Source organism: Bicyclus anynana, chromosome 19, assembly GCF_947172395.1.
Source record: "Bicyclus anynana chromosome 19, ilBicAnyn1.1, whole genome shotgun sequence".
NCBI lineage: Eukaryota > Metazoa > Arthropoda > Insecta > Lepidoptera > Nymphalidae > Bicyclus > Bicyclus anynana.
This window is the reverse complement of record NC_069101.1, coordinates 11,458,456-11,485,861: the sequence shown is the minus strand read 5'-3', so window position 1 is coordinate 11,485,861 and position 27,406 is coordinate 11,458,456. Positions and strand designations below refer to the sequence as shown.

Below are 27,406 nucleotides of genomic sequence, written 5' to 3'. Positions count from 1 at the left end.
TTTTTTTACAGCTTGCACTGTGTTCTAGCAGTAGGTGTATCATATAAAAAATTTATCAATCGTTTGATATAAGTTTGCCGGTTTTAGGTATCCCTTTTAACATCTCAAGACACATTCAAAACAGGTGATGCCAAAGGTAGAGTAAAGATTTTGTCGAAAAGTATTAATTTTTTTTCAGACTATGGTCAAGCAAAAAGGAAGCTGTTTATATGTTTTTATTTATAAACGAACCATAGAGTGTAATTTAATAGATTTTGATGAATTAGCCTTACAGTGCGGGCGGCATGTGCTCGCTTTACAAAACAAAATCGATGTGATGGATGCTGCATCCAATATAGAGGGGATATTGTTTTTATATTATTTTCCGACTGGCATGTGATGTCAGGAAAAAGCATTGTGGGAAAAAGAAGAAAATTCTGTCAAGCTCTAAAACTGCTCCCTACTTGGAATTTATTTTAAGATATTTTTTTAAAGTCTGAAATACTTTGTGGGGAGTGGAAAGTGACAGTTTCTTCAAAAAGCTTTTTGTTAGAAACTTCTTTGTCGTTAATATTGACAAAGGGTAAGTAGGTATGCACTAAAGCTTACATTGAAAATAAAATTACAAAATTTAAATGATAATTTATTAACTTTTTTTAGCTATCTATTCTTTAAGTATAAAAATTATGTTACAAAATAAATAAGAAGTCTATAAACATATCTTTATTACATGAACACTTGGGTTAGGTAATATGACTAAACACTACTTTTGAGTCTATATGAGATAATTACAGTATTATTTTGTTCACAAATTATTATTAATTATTTACATACTTAATTTTTCATTGTGTCAATAACTGCGTTCTATAATGAGTGAGACAAATAAGTGAGGTAGACCGTAGAACCATATTAAACGTTGCATCCCAAAATACAATCAGAGTTTTAACAACAAAAAAACGAAACCTTTCAACATTCATGGGGACGTCAGGACTGATCTTTGCCTCCGTTCAACAATCGCATTGTTTTCCAACCCTCCTTATAGCGTACCTAGTGTCTAAGCTCGTAGAACGTTTCAACCCATTCCATCTTTGAGCTCGTTACTCTGGCAAAGTTCCTGTGTTTAATCCAACCTGACGACGATTCTGTAGCGATCTTATTAAGTACTCTCCCCACACATCATCATCATCATCTCCTTTCCCTTCTCCCAGTTAAGTGATTTTATTATCGACAGCCGGCCTGACGTCAACCCTCCTTGGTAATTCTCAGTTAGGTAGGTTTTTTAACCGCCACCTTTAAGTTCAATGGGCATGTCATTGGTAGTGGGCCCTTCGTCAGAATGTGGGTCTACAGTCTCCCCACACAATCAAGTTAAAAATCTTACAGTGGATGAAGTGATGTTTCGCGCGTATTATTTATGCATTAATAGTTTTGAACTGGTCTACTTCTACTAATACTGCCTAATTAGACAGCATTTGCGGGAACTGCAGGCGCAGCGCACTCGTCAGATGGTGTAGCCGAGCACTCTCCAAGGTTACAGTGAGGAAGCGATGGATCAGTGCAAGCTCTCTGCAGGCCGCCTATCTTCGTGCACACCAGACGAGTGGTACAGTCGACGCATGATGAGCCGACGGTTGTGCATGGTGTCCACTGCGGGTACCATGGTGCGGAGGCGACCCATGGTGGTATCCATGGGCTAACGCCGCCAGCGCCGGGCCAAGCTCCTCCCGAAGATGCGCCGCCCCATGGTGGTGATACAGCTGGCACTGCTGCTGCTATGGTAACCTGAAAATATAGTAGGTTTCGTGTAAAATATAACTCAATTTTAAAAAAGTTGTAGGTACGTCTAAAATTTAACATTGAAAATTATTATATATTTTTGTCATCCAGCCGTTATGTTTTCACATACCTACATGAAGACGACTTGGAAAAAATATTTAATGAAATCTTATAGTGCAAAGAAGTACATCATAAAGCCTCAATAGCTTAACGGTAAGAGCGGTCGGACTCATCACCGAAGAGTGGTGGTTCGATCCTCGCCCCGTTGGTCTATTGTCGTACCTACTCCTAGCACAGTCTTTCCCGACTAGTTGGGGGGCAATGGGAATATTGGTCATATTTATGGCAAATATTCTTAAAAAAAAAAAAATCATATCCACTGGTCTATCTGGGCTACACATGCAGTATGTTAATCTGTTTTATGCTAGGTAAAAGTTCAGACACGAGTATCCTAATGTTTGCTGTATACAAAAAAAATAAACAACTTTTGTATTGTACTTACAAGAGAAAGAGCGATTAAAACTTTGGAAACCATATTTGTTATTTTGTTCTTCGTCGTGTTTTCAATTCAACTGACGTTATAGACGAGAACAATACATTTTATACCATCTTTTGTTTGAAGAAAGATTACACTGAAAACCCAAATAGATACCAATAACATGGTTTTCCCTGTGGAAAACGAATAACAGATAAGAGTGTAGCCTCAGATAATACGTAGGTAGTTGTTTGTTCATGGGGGATCTGAATCTTTGAAGTTGTAAGGTCAGCAAAAAAATTCTCTAGCAAATTATTTAAAGAGCCAATAATTCAATCTTTTGGAGCTGATTTATTTAGATCCAAATGGTAAGGTAAAAGAGTAATTTGTTCAACATGAGACCAAAGTTAATTTTCGCTCCCGAATCCTAAGTAAGTGAAGGATTCTATGAATCACGAGCGTAGACAAAGATCAGTCCTGACTATAGGTGTAAATTCAGATTAATCCGATTTAAAACGTTTTAAATAAAATTCTGCTGTTTTAAACCATTTTAAACTGTTTAAAACTTTAAACCAGGTTTAATAGGTTAAAACCGGCCTTACATCTATAGTTCTAACGATCCACGTAATCTAACATAAAATTCTCGTGTCGCGGTGCTTGTTACCAAACTCCTACGTAACGGCTGGACCGATTTTTATGAAATTTTGTGTGCATTGGGTAGGCAGAATCGGCCAACACCTTAAATGATGGAAAAAAATATTCTCTAGAAATAATGTATATGGTAATACAATATTTGCGAGGTAATTAGTATGTATAAAATTGCAGTTAACAATCCCTATTCGGCTCTATGTTGAGCACGAGTCTCCTCTCAGAATGAGAGGGGTTAGGCTAATAGTGCACCACGCTAGCCCAATGCGATTTTCATCAACGTTTGAGACACGTGATATTTAATTTCTTAAAATGTACATAACTGCAAAGTTGGAGGTGCGTGTCCCAAACAAATTCGAACTTTCGCCCTCCGAATCGGAAATCATATCCACTGGGTTATATTGGCTCTCGAAAAAAAAACATTATTTTTTATATATTTAGAAGTGAAGATTTTATTAACAATAATGTATAACTTATGTCATTTATAACGGCAGTAAAGTTTAGTTAAGTATAAGTATAGAATTATAGTACATTTAATAATATTTTTTTGCTATCGTTACTTTCAGCCATATGCGTTTATGATCTATCTTAAGAAATTTTTCCAGACACGTGAAGACAATATTTTCCACACCAATATAAGATTTTTCTGGGAATTTCTCAGATTTATAATATTAGTTTTACAAATAAATATTTTGTTCATTTATAAAGGAATCCTTCTGCAATTGGCGATAATATGTCTTTCATCATTAACAGCCTATTTTAACGACACAATACAGTTCTAGGCCTATCTTTAGACGGAATATAGAGCTCAGACCCACCATGCAGCTCTAATGCGGGTTTGCAGGCTTTGGGTGATAGAGTTTCCTACTAATATTATAAGCGTTTGTATGGATGTTTGTTACTCTTTAATGCCGCAACTGCTGAACCGATTTGGCTGAAATTTGGAATGGAAATAGATTTTACTTTGGATGGAACACAAAGGTTACTTTTTAATGAATCGACAAAAGGTATTTGAGGATTGTACGGTGGAAATATCAATTATAGAGGGAATCAAGATAATTAGGAGAATACTACTTCTGAAATTTTGAGACTAATATTATAAAGCTGAAGAGTTTGTTCGTTTGTTTGATTGATTGAACACACTAATCTCAGGAACTATTAGTCCGATTTGAAAAATTTTTCAGTGTTAGATAGCCCATTTATCAAGGAAGGCTATAATAGGCAATATATTATCCCCGTATTCTTACGGGAACGGGAACCACGCGGGTGAAACCGCGCGGTGTCAGCTAGTAGTTAATAATGTAGTTCTTTATTTTAATTGTACGAGTGTTATGAATTTCTATATATTATAGGTACCTACATACAGTCATTAAGAAATAAATATAATTATTAATTCATGTATAAATAACATTATATATCTTTATAAATTATTAAGTTTAATAGGTAATTAATTATTTTTTCAACATATTTGCTGATTTTACTTTAGTTCATTTGAATTTGTTTGTATATATATATTTTATATTAGCTGTGGCGTCACATGGGTCTCAGCTGAAAATGAGCGTCGTGTATTATGCTTGTATGTAGTGCACGGCATATGCTGAGCTGTACACCCTTTCTTTACAAGGGTTACAGACAGACATGCTGTCTTTAGGGTAAGGTACTGTCTGTAACTTTTAAATCTGAATAAATTTATTTTCTTTTTTTCTTCTTTACTTTTCATCCCAGAAAAATGCATGGTTCTCCAGGGATTTGTGAAAAACTAAATTTCACGCGGACGAAATCACGGGCGTCCGCTAGTCTTAATATACAGGATGTCCCGTAAATAGTACCGACATAAATGCGAAATCACGATATCTCGAAATCCGCTTGACGTACAAAGTTGAAATTTGGCAGGGAGGTAGTAGACGTCCAGTAAGAACGGACTTTGGAAAAGGGCCGTATTAAGGAGGCCTAAGGGCAGACGAAGTCGTAGGCATCCGCTAGTAATAATATACCTATGATTTGACTGACATTTTTTTTTCGGAAACGGCGGCAATCATCGTGATATTAGCCATGTACGCAGGAGATATTATACTGCACAAGTGTGTGCGACCGGTGAAAGATCATTGCGCAAATTCGCAAAGTTATTAAAATACTTCACGTACTATAAGAATTACGTTTTTAGAATTTACCTAATTTACGAGTCATTAGCCATGGTTGAAACCTCGGTCAGGCTGCCTACCAGCAAAATTAGAACACAAATGTCTTAAACTGGGATTCGAATCCAGCACCTTCCACTTAACAAACATCATCGTCAGTTCGTAAACTTATCAACTTATACATAACTAGCAGACGCCCCGCGGTTTTACCCGCATAATTTCCGTTTCCGTAAGAATACGAGGATAAAATATAGCTTGTGACATTTGAAAATAACGTGGCTTTCTATCGGTAAAAGAATTTTCAAAATCGATTTACTAGATTCAGAGATAATACCATAATTACTTTACTTATTTACTTTTACAATATTAGTATATTTATTTAATGATATTTCTAGAATTTGCTTCATTTTACTCAGATTATTATTAAACTTGCGTTAATCATTAACTAATTAAAATTAATCTCGTAATGATCAATTACTTACTAAAAAGATTAATTTTAATTTGTCACTTTTTGCCTTCATAGAACTTCGCTAATGTAAAATTAATTAATGCTATACAAACTGGCTTATTATAGGTACCTATTCTGTTAAATATTTGATGTTCTTTGTTTGAAGTCGTTGAGTGCTGATAAACTGTTATCAATGAAATCATCATCAGTAAGAGTTTATTCATATAGATTTTTAATGTACCTAAATGAGAATGAATTCTTAGTTTTATAGATATCTCGAGAACTTTCATTGCATAATAGAGATCTATTAAGCGATGCAAGTTCTCGTTTCAGTGTTGGATAGCCCATTTATCCAGGAAGGCTATAGGCTATACATTATACCCGTATTTCTACGAGAACGGGAACCATGAGGGTAAAACCGCGTGGCGTCAGCTAGTTGTTAATATATATGATGATGATTCCAGACAGGACGTTTAACGGATCCGTTACTATAATAATATATAGACGAATATTGAATCACTAGTGTAAATTGTGTATGTATCTAATTATATAAGCAGCAAAGTGAAGTGAACACGACGTGTTGTCAAAAGTATTACAGTATTTGTACACTGATGGACGGTATCGCATGTTTGTCGGAACAAATAAACAGATACGCAACAACCTTCGTGATGACGTCGTGATCGTTTCTGTTTCTATAACTTTCTATTTATTTATTTGTAAATTATAGTTATGTTTAATAGCCGTGATAGCCCAGTGGATATGACCTCTGCCTCCGATTCCGGAGGGTGTGGGTTTAAATCCTGTCCGACGCATGCATCTCCAACTTTTCAGTTTGCATTTTAAGAAATTAAATATAACGTGTCTCAAACACAAGGTGAAGGAAAACATCGCAAGAAAATCTCTGCGTGTGTGAAGTCTGCCAATCCGCATTGGGCCAGTGTGGTGGACTATTGGCCTAACCCCTCTCATTCTGAGAGGAGACTTGAGCTCAGCAGTAAACCTTATATGGGTTGATAATGACCTACGTTTTTAGGGTTCCGTAGTCCACAAGGAACCCTTATACAATTAGGTAGCTGTTATAGTTTCTGCGCTAATAAAATCTTGATAAATATTTTTTAGGGTACCTATATTTAAAGTGGGGATGATTTTTTTTCACTCGTTTATTTCATAGTGAGGGGTATCGTTAGATAGGTCTTTGAAAGTTATGAGGGTCTTGTACCAATATTTTTCGATTTAGGAATTCGTTTGTAAAATATGAAGCTTTTAAGAGCTTTTGTTAGAATCAAGTGTCCCATTCTCTACCGGCTAAACGGTTATTCATGTATACGTGAAAAAATTTACGAAATCAAGGTTTATAATGCAGTTACAAGTAAAAATTATAACAGCTAAGTAGCAATTACTATTAAAAGAGAGAGTCAAGCAACTTTCGTAAGGAGGAAAATCCTCATGTACACCCGTGTTGACAGTCCTAACTTCTAAACGCTGGTGTGCCAGCCATAAAGCCTTTCCTTAAACCTTTCGAGAGTCTTTTTTACCTCCCATTCTCTTTTTCATCATCTACTTACTCGTATTTCAGTTCTTAGCTACATTCTAACGTTCCCGCTTTTAGTATTTTTCTTGTGAAAAATTACCTAACGTAATGTTTTTATTCTTCTGACCATACCCCATTTTATTATAACATACAGAATAAGTACCTAAATGATGGCAACTTTATTATGCATGACTTCATTTTGACCTTCAAATATTACCTAAAAATTATGCGCACCGGTCTTAACAATTATCTAACATAGATTACTATGTTTACTCATTTTGTCTCTCAAAATGGCATCCGTAATGGCGTATTAAAATTCCCAAAGGAATAACAATAAGGTTAAAATATCCATTATCTTCCTAATGAGTGCAAGTTACTCGCATGAGTACAAATTTTAGAGTTCCGTAACTCAAAATGAAAAAAGGAATTTTCTATTTAAAGATCGTCCTTCTGTTATTTTCTCTGATACCATAAACATATCATATTAATATTATCAAGGCGAATGTTTATGTGTAAGTGTGTGTTTGTGTGTGTAAGTGTGTATGTTTGTTCCTTCTTAGCACTGCGGCTACTGAAGCAATTTGGTTGAAATTTGGTATGGAAATAATAATGGAAAAAAGATTTTACTCTGGATTAACACATAGGCTACTTTTCATCCCGGAAAAATCCATGATTCCCTCGGGGTTTGTGAAAAACTGAAGTCGCTGGCGTCTGCTAGTGTATAATGGGGCTGATGACTAGGTTTGAATATGTTGATTTTTATACATAAAAAGCAAAGATTGACTGGATATTTGCAAAATAAATAAGATTATAAAATTTCAAAATCTACTAAAAATATTTTATCGTAATTAGATGAAAATTCATACAGTTTTAGCTTCCTTATGTGACATTTTTTAATATATGAACTATAAACATAAACGCAGAAGTAACAAAGATATTAGTAATTTTGTTTAAACGCCCATACAAATCTAACTATCATTAATTGCCTACGACGTCATAAGTTTGTACCATTTTGTATGGGGTGTTTTTTAGGGATACGCGGCAGCGCCGCAAATCTGACCCTTTAAATCCCTGTAGCTCCGAAAGTAATGATCGCAGATACCTTGTTACTTTTACAAAATTGCTTTACTATTAGCGTACTCTTAATTTATATAAAATTAAAAAAAACTGTCATCATCCCAATACTGACATCTTAAATACTTATATATCGCTTTTACAATTTTAGAATAATATGAGTTTTGATATTATCGTTTATTTAAGAAAATATATGAAAATTCCTGGACTCCACCTTCCTGTTATCTCTAAAACAGTTAACTTTAAATTAGGTTAGGAAGAGGATGAAAATACACGGCATCGTACCGGAACGCAAAATCGCTTCGCGGTACGTCTTTGTTTGTAATCTCACCAGGTATTAAACTTTCAAATAAATCATCACGGAAAAATGCTTTGCCGGTAGAAAGGTAACTACGAGATGACTGTAGAAGCCTACCACTTCAGTTTTAAAAAAGTAAAATCTATAATCAAACCTCTATAATCAATAGGCACTTTTTATATTTTAAATATTTTTTTATTATATTGCAGGACAAAATATTCGACGACCTCCGTGGCGCAGTGGTATGCGCGGTACATATACTAGACGGAGGTCCTGGGTTCGATCCCCGGCTGGTTCGATTGATTTTCTTAATTGGTCCAGGTCTGGGTTATGGGAGGCTTCAGCCGTGGCCCTACCGTCAAAGACCCACAGCCAAGCGACTTCAACGATCAAGTTAAGCCACGTCCATCTTAGATTGCATCATCACCTACCATCAGGTGAGATTGTAGTCAAGAGCTCACTTGTAAAGAATAAAAAAAAATGTCAAGCACTGACGTGTTATTGAGTTCACCCTAGTACGGGCAGTAACATTTCCAACTTCTCCATTTCGGGGTGATAGTTTCTTCACAGACCTACTTTGATCTGATCTGAGACTTGGTCGATCTGGGCCTTACCTTATTAGAAGGCTCAAAGTCACTCAGCGGGCGATGGAGCGAGTTATGCTCGGAGTTTCTCTGCGTGACCGAATCAGAAATGAGGAGATCCGCAGATGAACCAAAGTCACTGACATAGCTCAGCGAGTCGCTAAGCTGAAGTGGCAATAAGCAGGCCACACAGTCGGGGTTCCAAGGCGCTGGAATGGCGACCCCGCACCGGAAAGCGCAGTGGTGGTCGACCCCCCACTAGGTGAACCGAGGATATCAAGCGGGCTGCAGGGAGCCGCTGGATGCTGGCGGCTCGAGACCGTTTTGTTTGGAAGTCCATGCAAGCGGCCTATGTCCAGCAGTGGACGTCCATCGGCTGATAATGATGATGATGATGATAAGAGTTTCTCGGACGAACTCATTTATCATATCCTCGCGAAAGACTTGAAACTTGAAGAAGAACTATCCTTCAATTGCATAGTATCTTCAAAAAAAATGCATTTAAACAGTGGAGGCCTTATCGAAACTGGATTTCTCAAAGCTTATAAGCTTTCAGTATATAACAGATTAGCCGACGCCCAGCAATTTCACCCGCGTAGTTCCCGTTCCCCTGAGAATACGGGGATAAAATAAACTCACAAATAACGTGGCTTTCTAGTGGTAAAAGAATTTTCTAAGTCGGTTCGGTAGTTTCAGAGATTACCTACCCCCTACAATACCACAAACATTGCCTCTTTATAATATTAGTATACATTTATGTGCATAACTCACGTTAACTTCATAGATGCCTTGCATATCCTGAAACTGTATTGTAGGAGGAATTTTCTATTTTGTACAATGTGCATACTCTACTTAAAACCCTCGTGTGTGCTCACCACTACATATATACATACATATACATATACAGATATAGGTAGCTTGAATAACACTACCACCCTTATAAATCGGGTATTAAAAAAAATTGTAGATAAACATTTTCCAACCAACACAATTTCTGTCACTAATGACTAAATGCAATTTAAGTAGAAACTCTAATATCATTTGCGTACTTATTAATTATTATAATAGCTAATTAATAAGTGACGATCATCAAATAATTACATAATTAACAAACTATAATGGATTTACCATTTCCTTTATATTATTTGTCCACGATTTATTAACATCCGGTTGTTTACTGAATTCTGTCATTAGTTTACATCCAACGGCAGGCTAGTGAGTCAGATTGCGAAAACATTTTGTTTATTTACGTCTTCACTTATCTCCATAGAATATTATCTACGTTATCTTCACTAATTGCTAGGCTGTGTATAAAAAGGTGGTGTTTGACTATTGCGGGGCATAATAACGAACGAGTTCAAATGAATCAGTGACTAGTTAAGTTAACGAACGAATACGAAGTTAGTTCAAAATGAGGATCACTATTTTCCTATTTATCGTGAGTACCGAATTTATATATTTTTACTAATATTTTTTTTTTGATTAAAATTATATTAAAATAACTGTTGTTCAGTAACTTAATAAAATACACAGTTCAGTAAATAATTCACAATAGATTTGAAAATGTCTTAAATACTAATCTTAACAAACCAATTCATTATTTTTTTCTGCAAATGTTTTATTTAAAATTATCCTTCAGTGTGGGAAAATAATTTAAATATTTATTTTATATTATATATATGCGTATAGGTAATCTTTTGGATACTCTTATTTAATTAGAATATATTATAACCTTCTTCAAATTTTCGAATTTTAATTCATATTCGTTCATTATTAGTATCTGGGATTGTTTGCAAGCAATTTCGAAAAGTAATAAAAACTACATTATGATATAAAAAGCAGGTTATTAACCAATACTATACCCAAATAAATATATTAAATCTAATATTGATTCGATAAAACGCTCGAAGCTTTAATTGTGTTTCATTGAAAAGTTACACTATCAATATGACTAGCTAAATAATACATCTAAATATTTATCGGAAAAGAGTTAAAATTCATCTTAGGCCCGCCAACCTGCTTTGGATCTTCGTGGCGGGTCTAAGTTCCATATCTCCTTTCTAATATGGAGGGAGGCTTAACCTTGATGTTGGCCGTTAAATTAGTCTGATAGTGATAAAATGGGTCGTGGGTTCGATTAACACAACTGAAAAACATTCATGTAATGAACTTGGGAGTTTTCCAGTGTTTGGGTGTGTTTAAACATTATTTATATATTTACATGTAGTATTTTAAATATATATTTCAATTATATAAAATCAAAGTGAAAGTATATAAATACCAGTTACATATATACAATAGAATACAAAATAACATACAAGCTTCATCAATATTATTATCTGCATTTGGAAGACTGTTTCGTTATTAGAAAATAGACGCACTTGATAGTCAAAAATGCTGTTTGAATATATTATAGGTACATCTCTTAGGTATCAAATCTAACAACAGTTTGTTTTAGTATGAGTCATTTAATTTAGTGATTATTTTTAGATACATAACATGATTTTATTCTTTATGTAAATTTTATTACTGTGTAGGAAACATTTCCATGATTCCACTTTGAAGGATGTTTTAATATAGCATTGTTTTGTTTGCCAAGTATTTTTTAGCTATTGCATTTTAATTGCGAGTTCTAATGTGTATTTTGTGTGATTATGTACAAGTACTAAATCAACAACTATACATTTTAAATACAGTGGTTATATGCCCACACACTATCAATAATATTGAGAATATTATTGACTAGTTGACGCCGCGCGGTTTCACCCGCGTGGTTCCCGTTCCCATAGGAATACGGACATAGCCTATAGCCTTCCTCGATAAATGGGCTATCTAACACTGAAAGAATTTTCCAAATCGGACCAGTAGTTCCTGAGATTAGCGCGTTCAAACAAACAAACTCTTCAGCTTTTTAATATTAGTATAGAGTATAGATAGTGTGTGGGCTATTGGGTACTGTGGGCTATACTGATAATTTTGTCAAAGTATGACACGCTTAACACATGACTCTTAATCGTAAAAATATCCTATCTCTTGTATAATATTGACAGTGTGTGAAGTGTGAACCAAAGAAATCTGGTCGCCCATTATGAGCAAATAATAATAATCATGATAGTAAATTGTTTTTATACGATGTGCAAACTAATTGGGTGATAACGAAATGAAGTTTTTTTAATTATGCCGTACTTCAGTACTTCATATATTTTTTTTTAAAAATTCGACTGAATTCATTATTAATTAATTTAAAAAAATATTCCACCCTTATGTATTTTATTTATGAAAATGATGCGATTTGAATGAAACTTTTGCCATTGGATTTAGAAATTGTTTTTATATTTTATTATATGTTTTTATTTTTTGTTTTTATATATGACGGCCTCCGTGGCGCAGTGGTATGCGCGGTGGATTTACAAAACGGAGGTCCTGGGTTCAATCCCCGGCTGGGCAGATTGAGATTTCTTAATTGGTCCAGGTCTGGCTGGTGGGAGGCTTCGGCCGTGGCTAGTTACCACCCTACCGGCAAAGACGTACCGCTAAGCGATTTAGCGTTCCGGTACGATGCCGTGTAGAAACCGAAAAGGGGTGTGGATTTTCATCCTCCTCCTAACAAGTTAGCCCGTTTCCATCTTAGACTGCATCATCACTTACCATCAGGTGAGATTGTAGTCAAGGGCTAACTTGTAAAGAATAAAAAAAAAAATTCAAATGCGGTTCATTTGAAAAAGAAATATCTAGAGATTTATAGAGATAGAGATTATAGAAAATGGCTTTTTTTATTTATTACTAGCGCATGACCACGACTTCGTTCGACCTTAGACTTCCTTAATACCTCCCTGTCACACAATCTCTAATAGGACGTCTACTAACTATAAATTACCTCCCTGTCAAATTTCATCGTTCTATATCAAGCGGATTTCGAAATTTCATGATAAGTGATAATATGTAGCTTAGATTTATTTATCATCACGATAGTTATATTAAGGTTTAATTTGTTTTCCAGGTTGGCATATGCTTAGTCAGTGCAAAATATCTGTCTTACGAAACAAAAGAATCTAACGCATTACTAAGGACAAAAAGATCATACGATGACGCTTCAAGTTCTACGGAAGAGGATGAAACTTCAGGTGAAAGTGATGACGATAGTAATAATTATGACGATGATGAGATAAAAACTGTTAAACAACAAAAAGAAGAGGATAAGTTAAAAATAAAAGCTTTAAAACAACAAGAGAAAGAAGCAAAAGCTCAACGTAAAGCGGCAGAAAAGCGCGAGAAAGAAGAACGCAAACGTTTGGAAAAACTTGAAAAACAATTACGCAAAGAGGAAGAGAAACAGAGGAAAGAATTCGAAAAATCACAAAAACAGGAACAAAAAAGGCAAGAAAAACAGCGCAAGGAGCTTGAAAAATTGGAGAAAGAGACATTGCGGGGTGGACCTGTGGATAATGATTTCTTAGAAACTGAAGAAGAAAATTCTGTGGAGCTAAGCGACATTTGGAAAGAGTATATTTATGTCAAGTATGGTTTGAATTTAGCTAGTACAAAATTAGAAAAACAGGCAGCACTAAATCGATACTTACAAGAAGAACTTGGTATTAATCAAAACAGTACTGAAAGTGAACGCTTCCAAGCTGTAATTCAGTTGATTCAAACTAAATTGGCAACTGATGCTACAGCAAGAACTGCATTGAAAAATCAAGTTTTGAGTCACGTAAATGCTGTATCAGTTCAAAAATTACGCGCAGATCTCGAAAAGGATCTTGAAGAGTTAAAAAATAAATCTGAAATACTTAATAACGTAACTTTACCTTGGGTTTCATTAGCAAAACAGCAGATTGACGAAAAAAGATCGTTCCTTGAAACTATTCATCAATTTTTATCAAGTATTTTACCCAATTGGTTAACCGGGGGTCAAAATGCACAAAACCCAAATAACGTCAACGACAATAGTCCAGTCACAGGGCCAATCAATGGTGTTTCAAATGACCCTAATGTAATACCAGAAAACAATATAGCTCCCGGTGGTAATGTGGCCACAGAAAATCAAGGTGATATTTTAACTGCTGATCAATCCAATACTGGTGTTTCTACTGAAGGTCACATTTCACCTCCAAGTGATTCCAACTCTCCAGCACCAGGCTCCAATCCAATTGTTACAGATAATGTTGTTTTGGAAGGAAATGGAAACTTGCCGACTACAGACTTATCATCTTCGGGTAATACGGAAATCTCTTCGAGTGCCAATGGTGGAGTTACAGAGAACAGTGATAACATTCCATCTACAAATGTAATCGATAACGTATCAGCAACAGATACTAGTGTTGTTCGTCCGGAAAATACTAATGATGTCTTAAGTAGTAGCGCTAATAATGAAATCACAAACATTCCCAATCCGGCCGTAAATCCTAGTGTATCTAACAACGTCAATGTTGATGGAGTCAGTTCTACAAACACTATAAGCGATGTCACATTGCCAAGTACTAACGTGATTTCTTCTTCAAATGGTGGACCTTCAGATGTAGAAAATATCGCTGCATCAGATTCTAATTCAGACAACGCTCCAGGTTCAGTAGATGTGGCAAATAATGCACCTGTTAGCTCTACTGAACCGCAAGCTTCCGGAGCTAACGAAGCTGCCCCAAACAATGTTCTTTCCTCAAGTTCAAGTGACAACGCTTCGCCAATAAAGCCCGGTATAGCTTCTGACAGCAGCGTTGACGTACCCATCGCAAGTGTTAGTGAGAATATTCCATCTGCAGTTTCTGATATCATTTCTCCAGAGGTTAACAACGCAGTTTCAATAAATAACGATGAAAATCCAACACAAAATGCAGGCAACGTCGCAGCTGCTACAAGTTCTTCTCAAGGAAATGAAATTACTTCCAACAACGATGCCAATACAGTACCACTAAGTGTAAGCGATGGTACTGTAGATGCAAATGTCGATGTGGCCTCTTCTGGAGCTGGTGAAATTACGTTTACTGTCAACGATGCTGGTGTATTATCTTCGAGTAACAGTGATAATTCCATAGCTCCAGGTTCCCCTTCGTCTATTAATAGTAATGTGGTTGAAACAAAAACTGAGGGCAATATTGTACCAAACTCAGCTGATTCCACCGTATTGGCAACGGCTGATGTTATCAGTTCGGAAGGTAACCTTCCCACCAATAATGCTGACGTTGCTAATCCAACTGATGTGCAAGAAAATGTGAAACCTGGTGTGCCACTATCCGATGTTGGACCCGTTAATCCTGATATTATATCAGCAGGCAGCAGTGACACTATCCCAATAAATAATAATGATAATCCACCTTCGTCAGGTGTGTCGGGTGACGTTTTACCTCCGAACCCTAGTGTTGTCACTTCTGAAGGCAATGAAGTTGCAGTAATTGATAATGGTGGTAACGATGCCTCAATAAGTGTAACTGATAATATCTCAGATACAAGCAATGATAAAGTCTTATCCGGAGCACCTTCAGCCAGTGTTGATGTCACCTCCCCGATAGTAACAGAAAGTTCGTCTTCACCAAACAATGATCCGAATGAAACAATTCCTGTAAATAATGTTGATGTTGTAGTTGTCAATACCTTACCTGTCGCTGGTGTCATTTCTGTAGGTGGTGAAGCTGTAAATTCAGAAGTAACTTCAAATGGAATTGACAGTGTCAATGATGTTCCAGTAAATAATGATAAAAAAGAAATTGATGTTGTTCCATCAGAGAGTTCAGGTCCTGTTTCTTCAATTGTACCAACCGATTCTGCCACTGAAAATAACAATAATGTCAACACCGCTTCAGAAGTAGTTACCGCTTTACCAGTCTCCAATCCAAGTGTTAATGTAGAACCAGATGTTAATAATGCAGATACTACAGTTGCGCCAGAAATAATAAATACGATTCAAACACTTGATGGCACTGCTCAAAATGTTCCAATCATAACAGAAAGCCCTATTGATACTGGTAAAGGAAATGAACAAGCTACGACAGTCAGTGATAGTATAATTAGTAATGTTAATACAGTTTTAACAACAGTCGCCGAAACATCAGCACCCAGTGAAGCACCTGAGCCACAATTGAGTGAAAGTTCACCAGTTGATACAGTGGCACCTGCAGAAGTGCCTACACCTTTAGTAACGGAAGGCGTTACAATACCAGCCGAGCCAGGAGCTGCAGTGATTGAAATTGTACCACAATAACTACTGAGTTCGTTCTAAATTAAAGCAACTAAAATTATTCAGGGTTGATTGGATATTGTATATATGCAAAGACGTTCACATTTATGACTGTAAGAAACTAACTTATTTTAACATGATTATAATATTGTATGTATATTTGCTTTTTTAGCTGATAAAGCAATTAATAACATTGATTATCTTTTATTTGGTTAATCTTATCAAATACACTTTATAAAACATCTGCCATTCAAATCTCTTACAATCAAAACTTTAGCTATTAAATGAAACTGCAAGAATATATCACTAAATTATTATATTTAACTAGTGACTTCTCTATTAACTTAATTTACAATTTTGGTATTAAAATAGGTATCATAAATGGAATGCATAAAGAGGTAATTTAAATATTCAATTCATCTAAAGACTATCGATAATAATTATCATTGAACTAACACTTAATTACACTTATTATTACATATTTTAATAAAATGTACAATGTATTTACAAATAATCAGAGCATACAATTATATTACGCTAATATAAAAATAGGATTTTTTTTCCTTCTTAAACATTAATAAAGGTTTAAATATTCATAAATATTATGAAATAATCAAAACATTCACAAAAGCTTGTTCTTCTATTAATAAGAAAATAATATTTTAATAATTTTTGCAAATTGTCAAATCCAGTATTTATTGGCTGCGTTGCCCGGATTTGAGTAACTGTGCTGATTAAGTGCATCAGGCGCTATATTAGGAAAAGTGTATGGATCACTCATATATTTATAATCACTTGATAGACCAGCTAGACTCATATTTATGGAATTATGGGATGGACTCCAATTTGGTGGTGTTGGGTCTACAGGAAGTTTAGAATAGTCTGTGGGAACTTTCGAATAATCACTATTTGGTAACTCCTTATATTCAGGTCCCGCAGTTTTCACGTAAGCGTCGTCCCTATGTTCTATGACTTCATCGCTAACAACTTTGTCATCAGCTTCAGCATCTTTTGGCATATAATTGATAGGTTTATTGTATACATCGTTAGTGGCGTATCGTCCGTAATCATTTCTAGGAACGTTGGTATCTAAGAGCTGACTGTGTGAAGTCGCGCCAGAAACTAAATGACTAAAGGTACTGCTTGAAGTGCTTGGGAAAGCTGCGCTTTGGAAAGCTTGATTTAGATGTTGAGATTGTGCCATCAACTGGTTATAGTTTGCATATTTTTGATGGTGCCACGCATCAGGATGTTGAGGATGATGTTGTGATAGCGAGGGTATCTCTCCTGCGGGGTAGGGGCAGGGTATTTGTGGCATCGGTAGTGTTGAGTAGCTCGCAAGCGATGGAGCCGAGTTGGATCCTGTATTTTTTCTGAGCCGAGCTCGCCTGTTGGAAAACCAGACCTGGAATAATAAAAAAAAATATTACATTACTTGAATATAAAGAAATCGCTTAAATAAATTTATTTAATTATACATATACATGTACGCCCTGCGGTAAAACCTGCGTTCTTTCTTATTGGGAAAACAGGGATAAAATATAGTTTACGTTACTTGCTTAAGCTTACAATGTACTTTTCAATTACTGAAAGATTGTTAAACAAAATATTAATTAATCTCATCAATAAATATCAAGCAGCACAGCAGAATTAAACTGATACCCTTGATACCAAACAAAAAAAAACCTAATCAATTAGCTCCTGCCACCTAAAATGAGGGTATTTTCAATTACTCGTACATTTGCATTCAAGCGCTGGCTTAAGGTTCATTTACATGAGCAGCAACTGCTACTGACGACTGCAGTTGACTGTCGTCGACTGCCGTAGAGTCGTCGCCGACTGCAGTAGACTGCAGTCGTCAGTAGCAGTTGCTGCTCGTGTAAATGAACACATACAACAAAGCAAATACAAAGGTACTTGTATCCTAGGTTATATAACAAAACAAATACATATTTGTATCCTTGCTCACTAACTATGGGCCTCATAAGAAGGCTCAGAGTCACACAGCGGGCGATGGAACGAGCTATGTTAGGAGTATCTCTCCGTGAACGAATCAGAAATGAGGAGATCCGCAGAGGAACCAAAGTCACCGACATAGCTCAACGAGTTGCGAAGCTGAAGTGGTAATGGGTGGGGCACATAGATCGAAGTGCCGATGGACGTTGGGGTCCTAAAGTGCTGGAATGGCGACCCTGCACTATTAAGCGTAGTATTGGTCGACCCCCCACCAGGCGGACTGACGACATCAAGCGAGTCGCAGGGATTCGCTGGATGCAGGTGGCTCAGTATCGTGATGTTTGGAAGTCCCTACAAAAAGCCTGCGGTGGGCGTCCATCGGCTGATATGATGATGATGATGATCCTACGAGTAGCTTATATAACAAAACAAATACATACTTGTATCTTACGAGTAGCTTATATAACAAAACAAATACATACTTGTATGCTACGTGTAGCTTATATAACAAAACAAATACATATTTGTATCCTACGTGTAGCTTATATAATAAAACAAATACATACTTGTATCCTAGCCTCAGTGAGGCCAGTCTGTAGAGCCAGCTCCTCCCGAGTGTACACATCCGGGTACTGCGTCCTGTGGAACGCTCTCTCCAACGCATCCAACTGTTCGCCGGTGAATGTGGTGCGGGAGCGGCGCTGCTTGCGTTTGAGGGTTAGGCCTGGTTCTGACTCGATGTCCGAGGAATCTGAGCATCGACCTGGAATATAAAACAAACATATTTAATCCTACCAATATTATAAACGCGAAAGTTTGTATGGATTACAATCGAACGGATTTAGCTGAAAGGAGATGGTCCAAAATTGTATAGAGCCCAGGTCCAGTCTTGTACCCTAGCGGAAATAAAAGAATTTTTTTTTTAACAATTTTTGATTATACAAATCTACTAATTTACTTTAATTCTTTCGAAATTATATTCATTATCTCCCAAGAAATGCAACACTATTAAGGGTAATAATGGCGGATTGATGACGTTTTCAATGCAGTAATCGATTTGACGTTTGCTGTCAATTGTCATGTCATAGTTCTTGAGCCATCTTGATGCAACTCAAAAACTAGGGTTTTAATTTTATTTACTTTATTCACTTAAATAAATTTTAATAAGATCCTTGTATTTTTTAAATTTTAATGATACAGGGTACAAGAGTGGACCTGAAATAGACCATCTCCTTTAGAATGGAGATAGATTATTTCCTAAATTAATATACAGGCAGATGGGAAGTTGGTATTGTTACATCCCCGTGCCTTGTAGAGCACGTTAAGCTGTCGGTCCCGGGCACTATCATTAAAATATGATAGTGGTTGTTGTTGAATTTATATCACTCTAAGCCCGTCAACCCGCATTAATGCAACTTAATGGGTCTGAGCTCCATATAAGTAGAGAGGCTTGGTTCTTAGCCGCTAAAATAGGCTGATAATTTAAAAAATGCAATATATAGCTATTTCTTAAATTAATGACCATCTTCGTCGTCATTTATTTTTATTTTCTACTAGTAGACGCTCGCGACTCCTGTCGCATACACAGGCCACGCATGTTAAGGAAAAAAAGAATCAGTCTCCCTATCACTCACTCAACAACTAAGGCTACGCCCAAACTGGCCATTCATAGCTTGCATTAAATATATAATAAAAGTGTGAGTAGTATAACTATTGTATTATATTATAATGTAAAATATTATATGGTATAGCTTGAATAATAATAAATAAATAAATACTTTTTATTCCAAAAAAAAATCTATGGTGATGCGGGAGATGTAAAAAACATAATTTCTCGCGAACGGAGTTGAGGGCGTCCGCTAGTACACTACTTATCGTTAAATAACTCTAATCCATCCACAGGGTGCTCTTTCAAAACTATCCACAACATTTGCAGACCGATTCACCGTCTCCCATACTTTTTTGATTGATACGTCGTAAGATCAATTTATCTTATCCTTTTTTTTTAAAGACACGCGTATACATTGTTGCAAGGATTTTTTACAAATCCCCATCTCGATTTAATTCGCCTAAATCAAAAACCGTCAAGGCATCACGGGCCTCTCATTTATAAATCGGTAGCGGCATCCTACGGAAACATATTAAAAAACCCGCCTAACAATACGCGGCTTTGCCTTAACACCGTTTTTAAAAAACTCGGCTTATATTAATAGCCTTTTGGTAGAAGTCAAAATTGAATGAAATGAAAAAATGGGGGCTCAGCGTGGAGGAATAAGAACACCCAGCGCGGCGGTTTCTTTGTCGGCGCCTTTGCTGTACGGTTGACATTTTGGCACCATTCAATATTTTGGTGTCGCGATCTGGATTTATGACATGTAAAACGACAAACGCGGTTTAATGCGCTTGCACTCATTTGGAAGGGATTTACAACCTGCAATGGATGCGGGTATGAAAGAATGTCTTTGTGTTACTAGTAATACTTTCTTGCTTTATTCTTACTGTTTCAAACTTTAGTGATGAGTTTAACTACTTCAAATCGCTACTTAGCGATAAGACCGCCTTTTGTTTGCTGATCTCTTCTTAATATGTTTTTATATTACTTGTATTTGTCTTTGTGGTGTGCAATTAAGTATATCTATCTATCTATCTACAAGGGGCTTACTACAACCTTTTGCGAAATCTTCATGGTGTCTGCCCAACTTATTTTATGGCGTAAGTAAAGTTACCTCAGTAAGTGGTATGAATTGAGTGAATGAAATCTTTATTTGTGACACAATCGTCCGATAAGCTTAAAGACCCTCATGGTACGAAAGGTCGAAACATTATGGAATCGCTGCGTATTTAAAAGCTTGTAGTAAGGCCTCCGATTAATTATTGTAGGTGTACTTACTAAGAAGTAGCTTGTAACCATAGATTATGTACTACCAGAGAAGTCCCTACAGGAGGTCAGTGTCCAGTTGTGGACGCCTATAGGCTGGACTGTTGTATGATGATTGTTACTAATATAGATTTTGGTATCAGTCGAAAACTTCTACTGTCATTGTTTCGGTCGGAAAAGTATAATTTCCAATGGAATTACGGGCACAACATACTTGAGTCCCATACTTAACAACATAAGTTATAAGACGACAGGACAGCGATTTCTGTGAGATGTCCCTTGGGAGTATATCCTGCAAGATAATTTATTTAATGTTCCAAAGTAGGAAATAAATTTTCGTCTAAAAATAGTGGCTCATTTTTTGCGCAAAGAATCAGTCTGGCTGTCCAGCGCGGAAATGCAGCCAGTATTCTTGCCACCATTCCACGTGGGCATGATTTGTATAGTTATTAGGATAAGTTAGCTTAAGTTCCTTATTGTTGATTCTTTGGGTCAATTGTTTATTCCGGGTACATTATTATTATGCAATATTACATTCTCAAAGTAGTCAAGTGAGCAGAGATGAAGTATTTCTATAATGAAATAAACAAATTAATTTGTTCACAAAGCTGATATAATATAAATTTATTTAATTATATCGTTTAATATTAATTAGATAGTAAAATTAACTGAAAGTCATATTTGCAAACGCAACCACAAATGCCGTGAAAATCAAATAAAACACAACACGTAGTAATAAAATGATTTACATTGCCCAAATTCCCTTGCGGTATCGCGGCACAATATTATTTAGTCATTTTTTGTTGCGTCTCCGATCATAATGTATGGGGCTAAATGACCTAGTATTTACATATACATATAGAGTCGAATCTTAAAGCTCTTTAATCCCTGCAACACGGTGATAAAGTTCATTTCAGTTAAAAATTAAAACTTTCGCGCCGTCTGGAAGGGATTATACGTGTTTGAAAGAAAGTGATGGTGTTATACGGATACCGTGGGTGGGACAGGGTGAGTTGCGCTTTGGCGATTGCCGAAATTCGACCCCGTGAAGTCGGCGCGTCTCAAAAGTCGTATTTTGGAAGTTGAAAGAGCATCGAAGGTTTAACACCTTCATAATCTGGGCTCATTAAAACGGTCGGGACGGCCTTTGTTTCAGCGGCTCGTTCTCATGCTAATATATGGCCGGATTAGCGCGCTTGTGGGCGTGCTTTCTTGTTTTTTTTTATTATTTTACAAGTTAGCCCTTGATTACAATCTCACCTGATGGTAAGTGATGATGCAATCTAAGATGGAAGCAGGCTAACTTGTTAGGGGAAATGAAAATCCACACCCCTTTCGGTTTCTACACGATATCGTACCGGAATGCTAAATCGTTTGGCGGTACATCTTTGTCGGTAGGGTGGTAACTAGCCACGGCCAAAGCCTCACACCAGCCAAAACCAGGTCTTATAACCGTGACGTTATATTGATTACAATTCAGAAGTTCTACAGCTTTGACGTTATATTTATTATGCACATGACTTCTTAACAAGTAGATGTAGTACAACGTGGCTCAAGAACTTATGCCAATGTATCAATATGAAATAGCCTATTCTCATCTTCGAGTAACTTAATAATATACACGAAAATTACCAACTAGCTGAACGAGTATTTAGTTAGAGTTTCTTAAGTCATGTGATTTCCAAGTCACTAATAATTTATTGGTAGCTGATCAAAATACCTTACCCATCTGGTTGGCATTGTGATTTTCGTTAACAACGGGCTTTACCGAATACCAAAAATGTGGTTGTTATTGATTTAATGTTAAATATAGTAGGTGGCTAATATGCCAAAGTTAGTGAATAGGCCAGCAGATCACAGTTTCGGGCAGCAATTAACAAAGTTAAATTAGCTGCTAACCTCCGTTACACGACTTTCAATTAAAACTCTTTCATATACTTAATCACTATGTCGCTGACTCGTCTTATTAGAAGGCTCAACGTCACTCAGCGGGCGATGGAGCGAGCTATGCTTGGAGTTTCTCTACGTGATCGAATCAGAAATGAGGAGATCCGCAGACGAAACAAAGTATATATAGCTCAACGAGTCGCGAAGCTGAAGTGGCAATGGGCAGGCCACATAGTTCGAAGAGCTTGGGACGTTGGGTCCCAAGGTGCTGGAATGGCGACCCCGCACCGGAAAGCGCAGTGTTGGTCGACCCCCCACTAGGTGGACCGAGGATATCAAGCGGGTTGCAGGGAGCCGCTAGATGCGGCGGCTCGAGATCGTTGTGCTTGGAGGTCCATGCAAGCGGCCTATAACCAGCAGTGGACGTCTATCGGCTGATAAGTTTTTATATCACTTAAAATACGGACATTTCTTTCTTGTAATCGCGACCGGCTTGACACTTTAATTAAAATGTTTAAAAAAAATGCTGTTTCAATTTCTATATGTAATAAACGAATCGACCCAATTCGCTAATTAACTATAATTTTCTGAAGGATACTGAGATTTAAACCCAGAACATTTTACCTATAGTTACAAAGTAGTGCACAAATGCAATACCTCTGAAATGTTACAATCTTACTTTGTACCTGTTACTATAAAACAATTTGTTTATTTGTTATATTGGTATATTGTAAGTCTGTACTTTGTATGCGTTTTGGCTTAGCTGTAAGCATACTAAGGATATATAATAAATAATAAATAAATAAATAATAATGGTAACAAAAACGTCCTGGAAAACTCCACCTTCAGTAATAAGCGCAAATGCATTTTATACGTGACTCAGAGTATGGTATGTAATCGTAACACATTGTCTTAAACTCATTGTGATGGTACATCTCTACGTACCGTGACATCGGTATACGACCGCTGTTATTCTAATGCGAGATTTTATCACATTTTGTGCTTTTTGTTATTGTTGTTGTGTGAAAGCGGACCGATTATGTCAGTCGGTAGCTGTCCGTCAGTTCTGTAAAGACTTTTTTATAGTTTGCACGACCATCATTAGTGCAGCGTGATTAGTCTAAGTCACATATCCTTTGTCCTTTAAGGACTGCACACCAAATATCAGGGTACTGGAACGTATGAACAAAAAAGAGAACTCATGCCTACCCATAATGCAGAGGAAACTGAGCATCTTTAGACATCTACTGAGAGGAGCTTAATTTTCGTTTTCAAGATTACTCTTCGAAGGGAAGATAAGGGGCAGGAGAACACCCAGTCGTCAAAGGAGAAAATGATTGGACAACATTAGAGAGTGTGAGTAACTAATGTGTTTCTACAAATCGTCATCGCTGAAGGTGCAGACACCGGAGGCAACGACGCTGCAGGACAGCGATACGATCGCAGTTCGCACGAGGCGAAAAACTGGGCTAGACACCGCCCCAGCTCTGGATAGCGAGGAATTCAAGTCCGCGCAAGGGCCCTAATCAGGCTGAATAAACAACATCGACTCTTAGGCCAATGACCTCAGCCCCGAAAGGGGGCTGGAAGTAATCACCGGGGGAGCTAGTTCCAAAAAAAGAATCAGATGTTCGGCTCGCTTGGGTTTCCTCTCAGAATGAGAGGGGTTAGACCAAATAGTCCACCACGCTGGCCCAATGTGAATTGGTAGACTTCACTCACGCAGACAATGAAGTAAAATTCTCAGGTATGCAGGTTTCCTCACGATTTTTTTCCTTCACCGTTTGTGACACGTGATATTTAATTTCTTAAAATGCACATAACCGACCGTTTGAGGTGCATGCCCCGGACCAGATTCGAACCTACACCCTCTGGAATTGGAGGCAGAGGTCATATCCGCTGGGCTGGGCTCTAAGGTTAACATACTTTTATCTGGTAATCAAGGGTTTACAAGCGGACGGAGGCGCGGGGGTCCGCTACGCATTTCAATCTTACATTTTGTAGTCGCAGTCACAATTAGATGACATATTGTCACCGAATCAAAAAAAGCCGCATTGAGCGGATATACAACAGGTACAAGTTGCCGGTGCATCTCAAAGCACGGAACAATGCAACAATGACACTACAACCAAAACATGTTACGTCAATTGTGGAAATTTCACCACTATCGAGACACGGCAGGCGTTCGCGGTGACCTTTTGTCGGTGCGCCTTTGCGTGCGCTCCGCCAAAACACGCCGCCCCTTTGGCGGCCGAGCAGCGCCAATATTTCACCGTGACAATGACTGCGCAAGATTTGTGTGCGGAAATTGATTTTTTGACCGCTCCGTGAGAAATCTTTGACGGGTTAGATGTAGGTATTTAAATAGCCAACAATAAGTAACGTCATGGCTTATGGCTTTTTTTCTTTCCGATTGTGTAATCCTTATGGGACCTCAGCAGCGTCATCGAAGGGTTAGGGCGAGCGCAGAAGCATCGCCTGGTGGGGCCCGAAGGCAGAAGCAGAGTAGATGGGCGGAACGACTCTCTAAGGGCGTCTCCTCTGAGACTCGGACGTCGGCTTAGAGGGCCGTTCGGGAAGGGTGAAGGCCTGAGTGTATCAGTCCGGGCGCCCTCCGAAATCGTGAGTTAAAAAGCTCACGCCTGGGTGACGTCAGATATCAGGGACCTCGTCTTCGCCGGCGAACGCTGTGTTTGTGCTGCTGTTTTTTGGGCGTCTAGATCTACAATCAGCGTTGGTATCGGTGGCGGCTCTCTCAAAATAAGTTTTCGAGAGTTGTTTCATATCATGGCTTATGGCTGTTGGCAATAGGGACTCGGGTATAGAAGACGGTAATTCTTGAGACGGCGCGTATTGTGAGGAGGTTTCTCACTTTGGGGCCCTGACCTCTGGCTTGGGTCCTAAATCCACAAAAGGATCCTCCCGCGAAAGGATTGTATTATTCATTTATAAATAAAATAAAAAAACAGGTTTAAATAAATAAATGGGAATATCTAACGCTGTGAAACTACAGCACGCGAATTCTTTATGTAGTCAAATAAAGAGGGATTTAGATTTATGCTCTCTATCGAGTTAGATTTATGTTCGAATTTACAAAGTTCACAAAAACTAAAAGAATTTTCGCTTGAACGTAGTTACGTTCAGTCGAAAAACCCAAGAGTAATTTTTGTATACAAATGGATAACTTTAAATTTATGGTCCATAGTAAAAAATCTTTATTTAAATGGATTACTCCACATAAAAGGCAAGACTTATTTAGTTTAGATTACTTTTGTTGAATGTTTTTTTTTTATTCTATGATAAGTTAACACTAGACTACAATCTTATCTGATGGTAAGTGACGATGCAATTTAAAATGGAAGCGGGCTAACTTGTCAGGAGTAGGATGAAAACCCACATCCCTTTCGGTTTCTACACGACATCGTACCGGAACGCTAAATCGATTGACGGTACGACTTTGGTAGGGTGGTAACTAGCCATGGCCGAAGTCTCCCACCAGCCATACCTGGACCAATTAAGAAAAACTCGAATCGAATGATCGAACCTCCGTCATGTAAGTCCGCCGCGCATACCATTGCGTCACGGAGGCCGTCAAATCTCTATAGTCCTCCGAACGCAACGAAAGAGCTAGCGATATTTTAGATAGCATTACTATTGGTTAACTTTGTCTTTATCGCTCTTGCAGAGAAATACGTCGTTTGGTCTCATGTTGCGTCTACAGGATTCGATATTAGACAATTTACTAAAATGAAACTTATTAATAAAGCTAAATGTTATAGTGAGTTCTTTGGAAGAATTAGCCATAGAGTTCAGTAATTCTTCAAATGGGTAGGTATATATATATACTTATTATATACTTATTATATTAGTTATTATAGTATAGGGTAATTCCAGGATAGATGCCCCAGTGGGATAGATGACTTGATTTTTATTTCACTATGTTAGGAGCACTGTAGGAGTTAAATTTTACTGTAAGTAACGAGTCCTCCCCCTGCAAACCTTAGTGTCGGGAGGAATTTCGACCGGAGTGCATGCGTTTCGTCTGTGTGAGTAAAAATGTTCCGCGGAGAGACGACAAAAGGCGCCAAAATAAGATTCGTAAGTTCCTTCACAGTGTATTTTTTCTCTCGCTTATAATTTTATTTTTTTTTCTATTTGTCTGCTTGCATTGAAGATTAGCCTATGTAAACTGATAGATTTTATAGTAATTGAAACTCAACTTTTGTTTTTATTGATAAGGGCATCTATCCCCTACAAAAAGTATAGTTGCCCCGTTTTTTATTAGGATAGATGCCCCTAAGGGCAACTATCCCCAACTGTTTATTATAAGTGTTGTGTTGTTGCAGGAGAGCAAAATGCCTCGTAAATATAAAAGGAAACAGGGTGTTGTCCCTCGTACTGTAACCTAGACCGAAGACAGTATGCTAGCAGCGTTTGAAGAGATGAAAAAGGGAGAGAAAGGCGTAAATCAGATTTCTAGAATATAAGGAATACCATCTAAAATATTAAGACGAAGATTTGCCGTTAACAGCAATTCTTATTTTTAAAGTTACTGTATGTGTT

The 27,406-nt window shown here is 37.2% G+C and overlaps 3 protein-coding genes across 6 annotated transcripts in view; 1 reads left to right on the top strand and 2 right to left on the bottom strand.

The window, feature by feature from the left end:
* Positions 1–619: 619 nt before the first annotated feature.
* LOC128199162 (uncharacterized) lies at positions 620–2,355 on the bottom strand. The gene is made up of 2 exons (XM_052887405.1): positions 2,258–2,355; positions 620–1,761 (listed from the first exon to the last, which is right to left on the bottom strand). Exons 1-2 carry the CDS (start codon positions 2,288–2,290, stop codon positions 1,441–1,443), a joined length of 354 nt encoding a protein of 117 aa, XP_052743365.1. The 5' UTR covers positions 2,291–2,355; the 3' UTR covers positions 620–1,440.
* A 7,880-nt stretch (positions 2,356–10,235) lies between these two features.
* Positions 10,236–16,315, top strand: LOC112045544 (uncharacterized). The gene is made up of 2 exons (XM_024081770.2): positions 10,236–10,389; positions 12,952–16,315. Exons 1-2 carry the CDS (start codon positions 10,363–10,365, stop codon positions 16,144–16,146), a joined length of 3,222 nt encoding a protein of 1,073 aa, XP_023937538.1. The 5' UTR covers positions 10,236–10,362; the 3' UTR covers positions 16,147–16,315.
* Positions 16,316–16,463: 148 nt separating this feature from the next.
* LOC112045545 (protein gooseberry) overlaps positions 16,464–27,406 on the bottom strand; it is a 48,341-nt gene continuing 37,398 nt past the window's right edge. For all 4 annotated transcript variants that reach the window (XM_024081771.2, XM_052887426.1, XM_052887428.1 and 1 more), the window contains exons 5-6: positions 18,645–18,841; positions 16,464–17,527 (exon numbers count right to left, since the gene is read on the bottom strand). In XM_024081771.2, coding sequence (XP_023937539.2) covers positions 16,805–17,527; positions 18,645–18,841 — 920 coding nt within the window. In that variant the 3' untranslated portion in view covers positions 16,464–16,804. The remainder of the gene's footprint in view (positions 17,528–18,644; positions 18,842–27,406) is intronic.

What these genes read in the sequence shown, in the direction of transcription:
- LOC128199162 (XM_052887405.1), bottom strand. Translation starts at nt 2,290, where the DNA reads ATGGTTTCCAAAGTTTTAATCGCTCTTTCTCTT. An exon ending in TTTTAATCGCTCTTTCTCTT is followed by an intron (nt 1,762 to 2,257) that starts GTAAGTACAATA and finishes CTATATTTTCAG; the next exon opens with GTTACCATAGCAGCAGCAGT.
- LOC112045544 (XM_024081770.2), top strand. Translation starts at nt 10,363, where the DNA reads ATGAGGATCACTATTTTCCTATTTATC. An exon ending in TCACTATTTTCCTATTTATC is followed by an intron (nt 10,390 to 12,951) that starts GTGAGTACCGAA and finishes TTTGTTTTCCAG; the next exon opens with GTTGGCATATGCTTAGTCAG.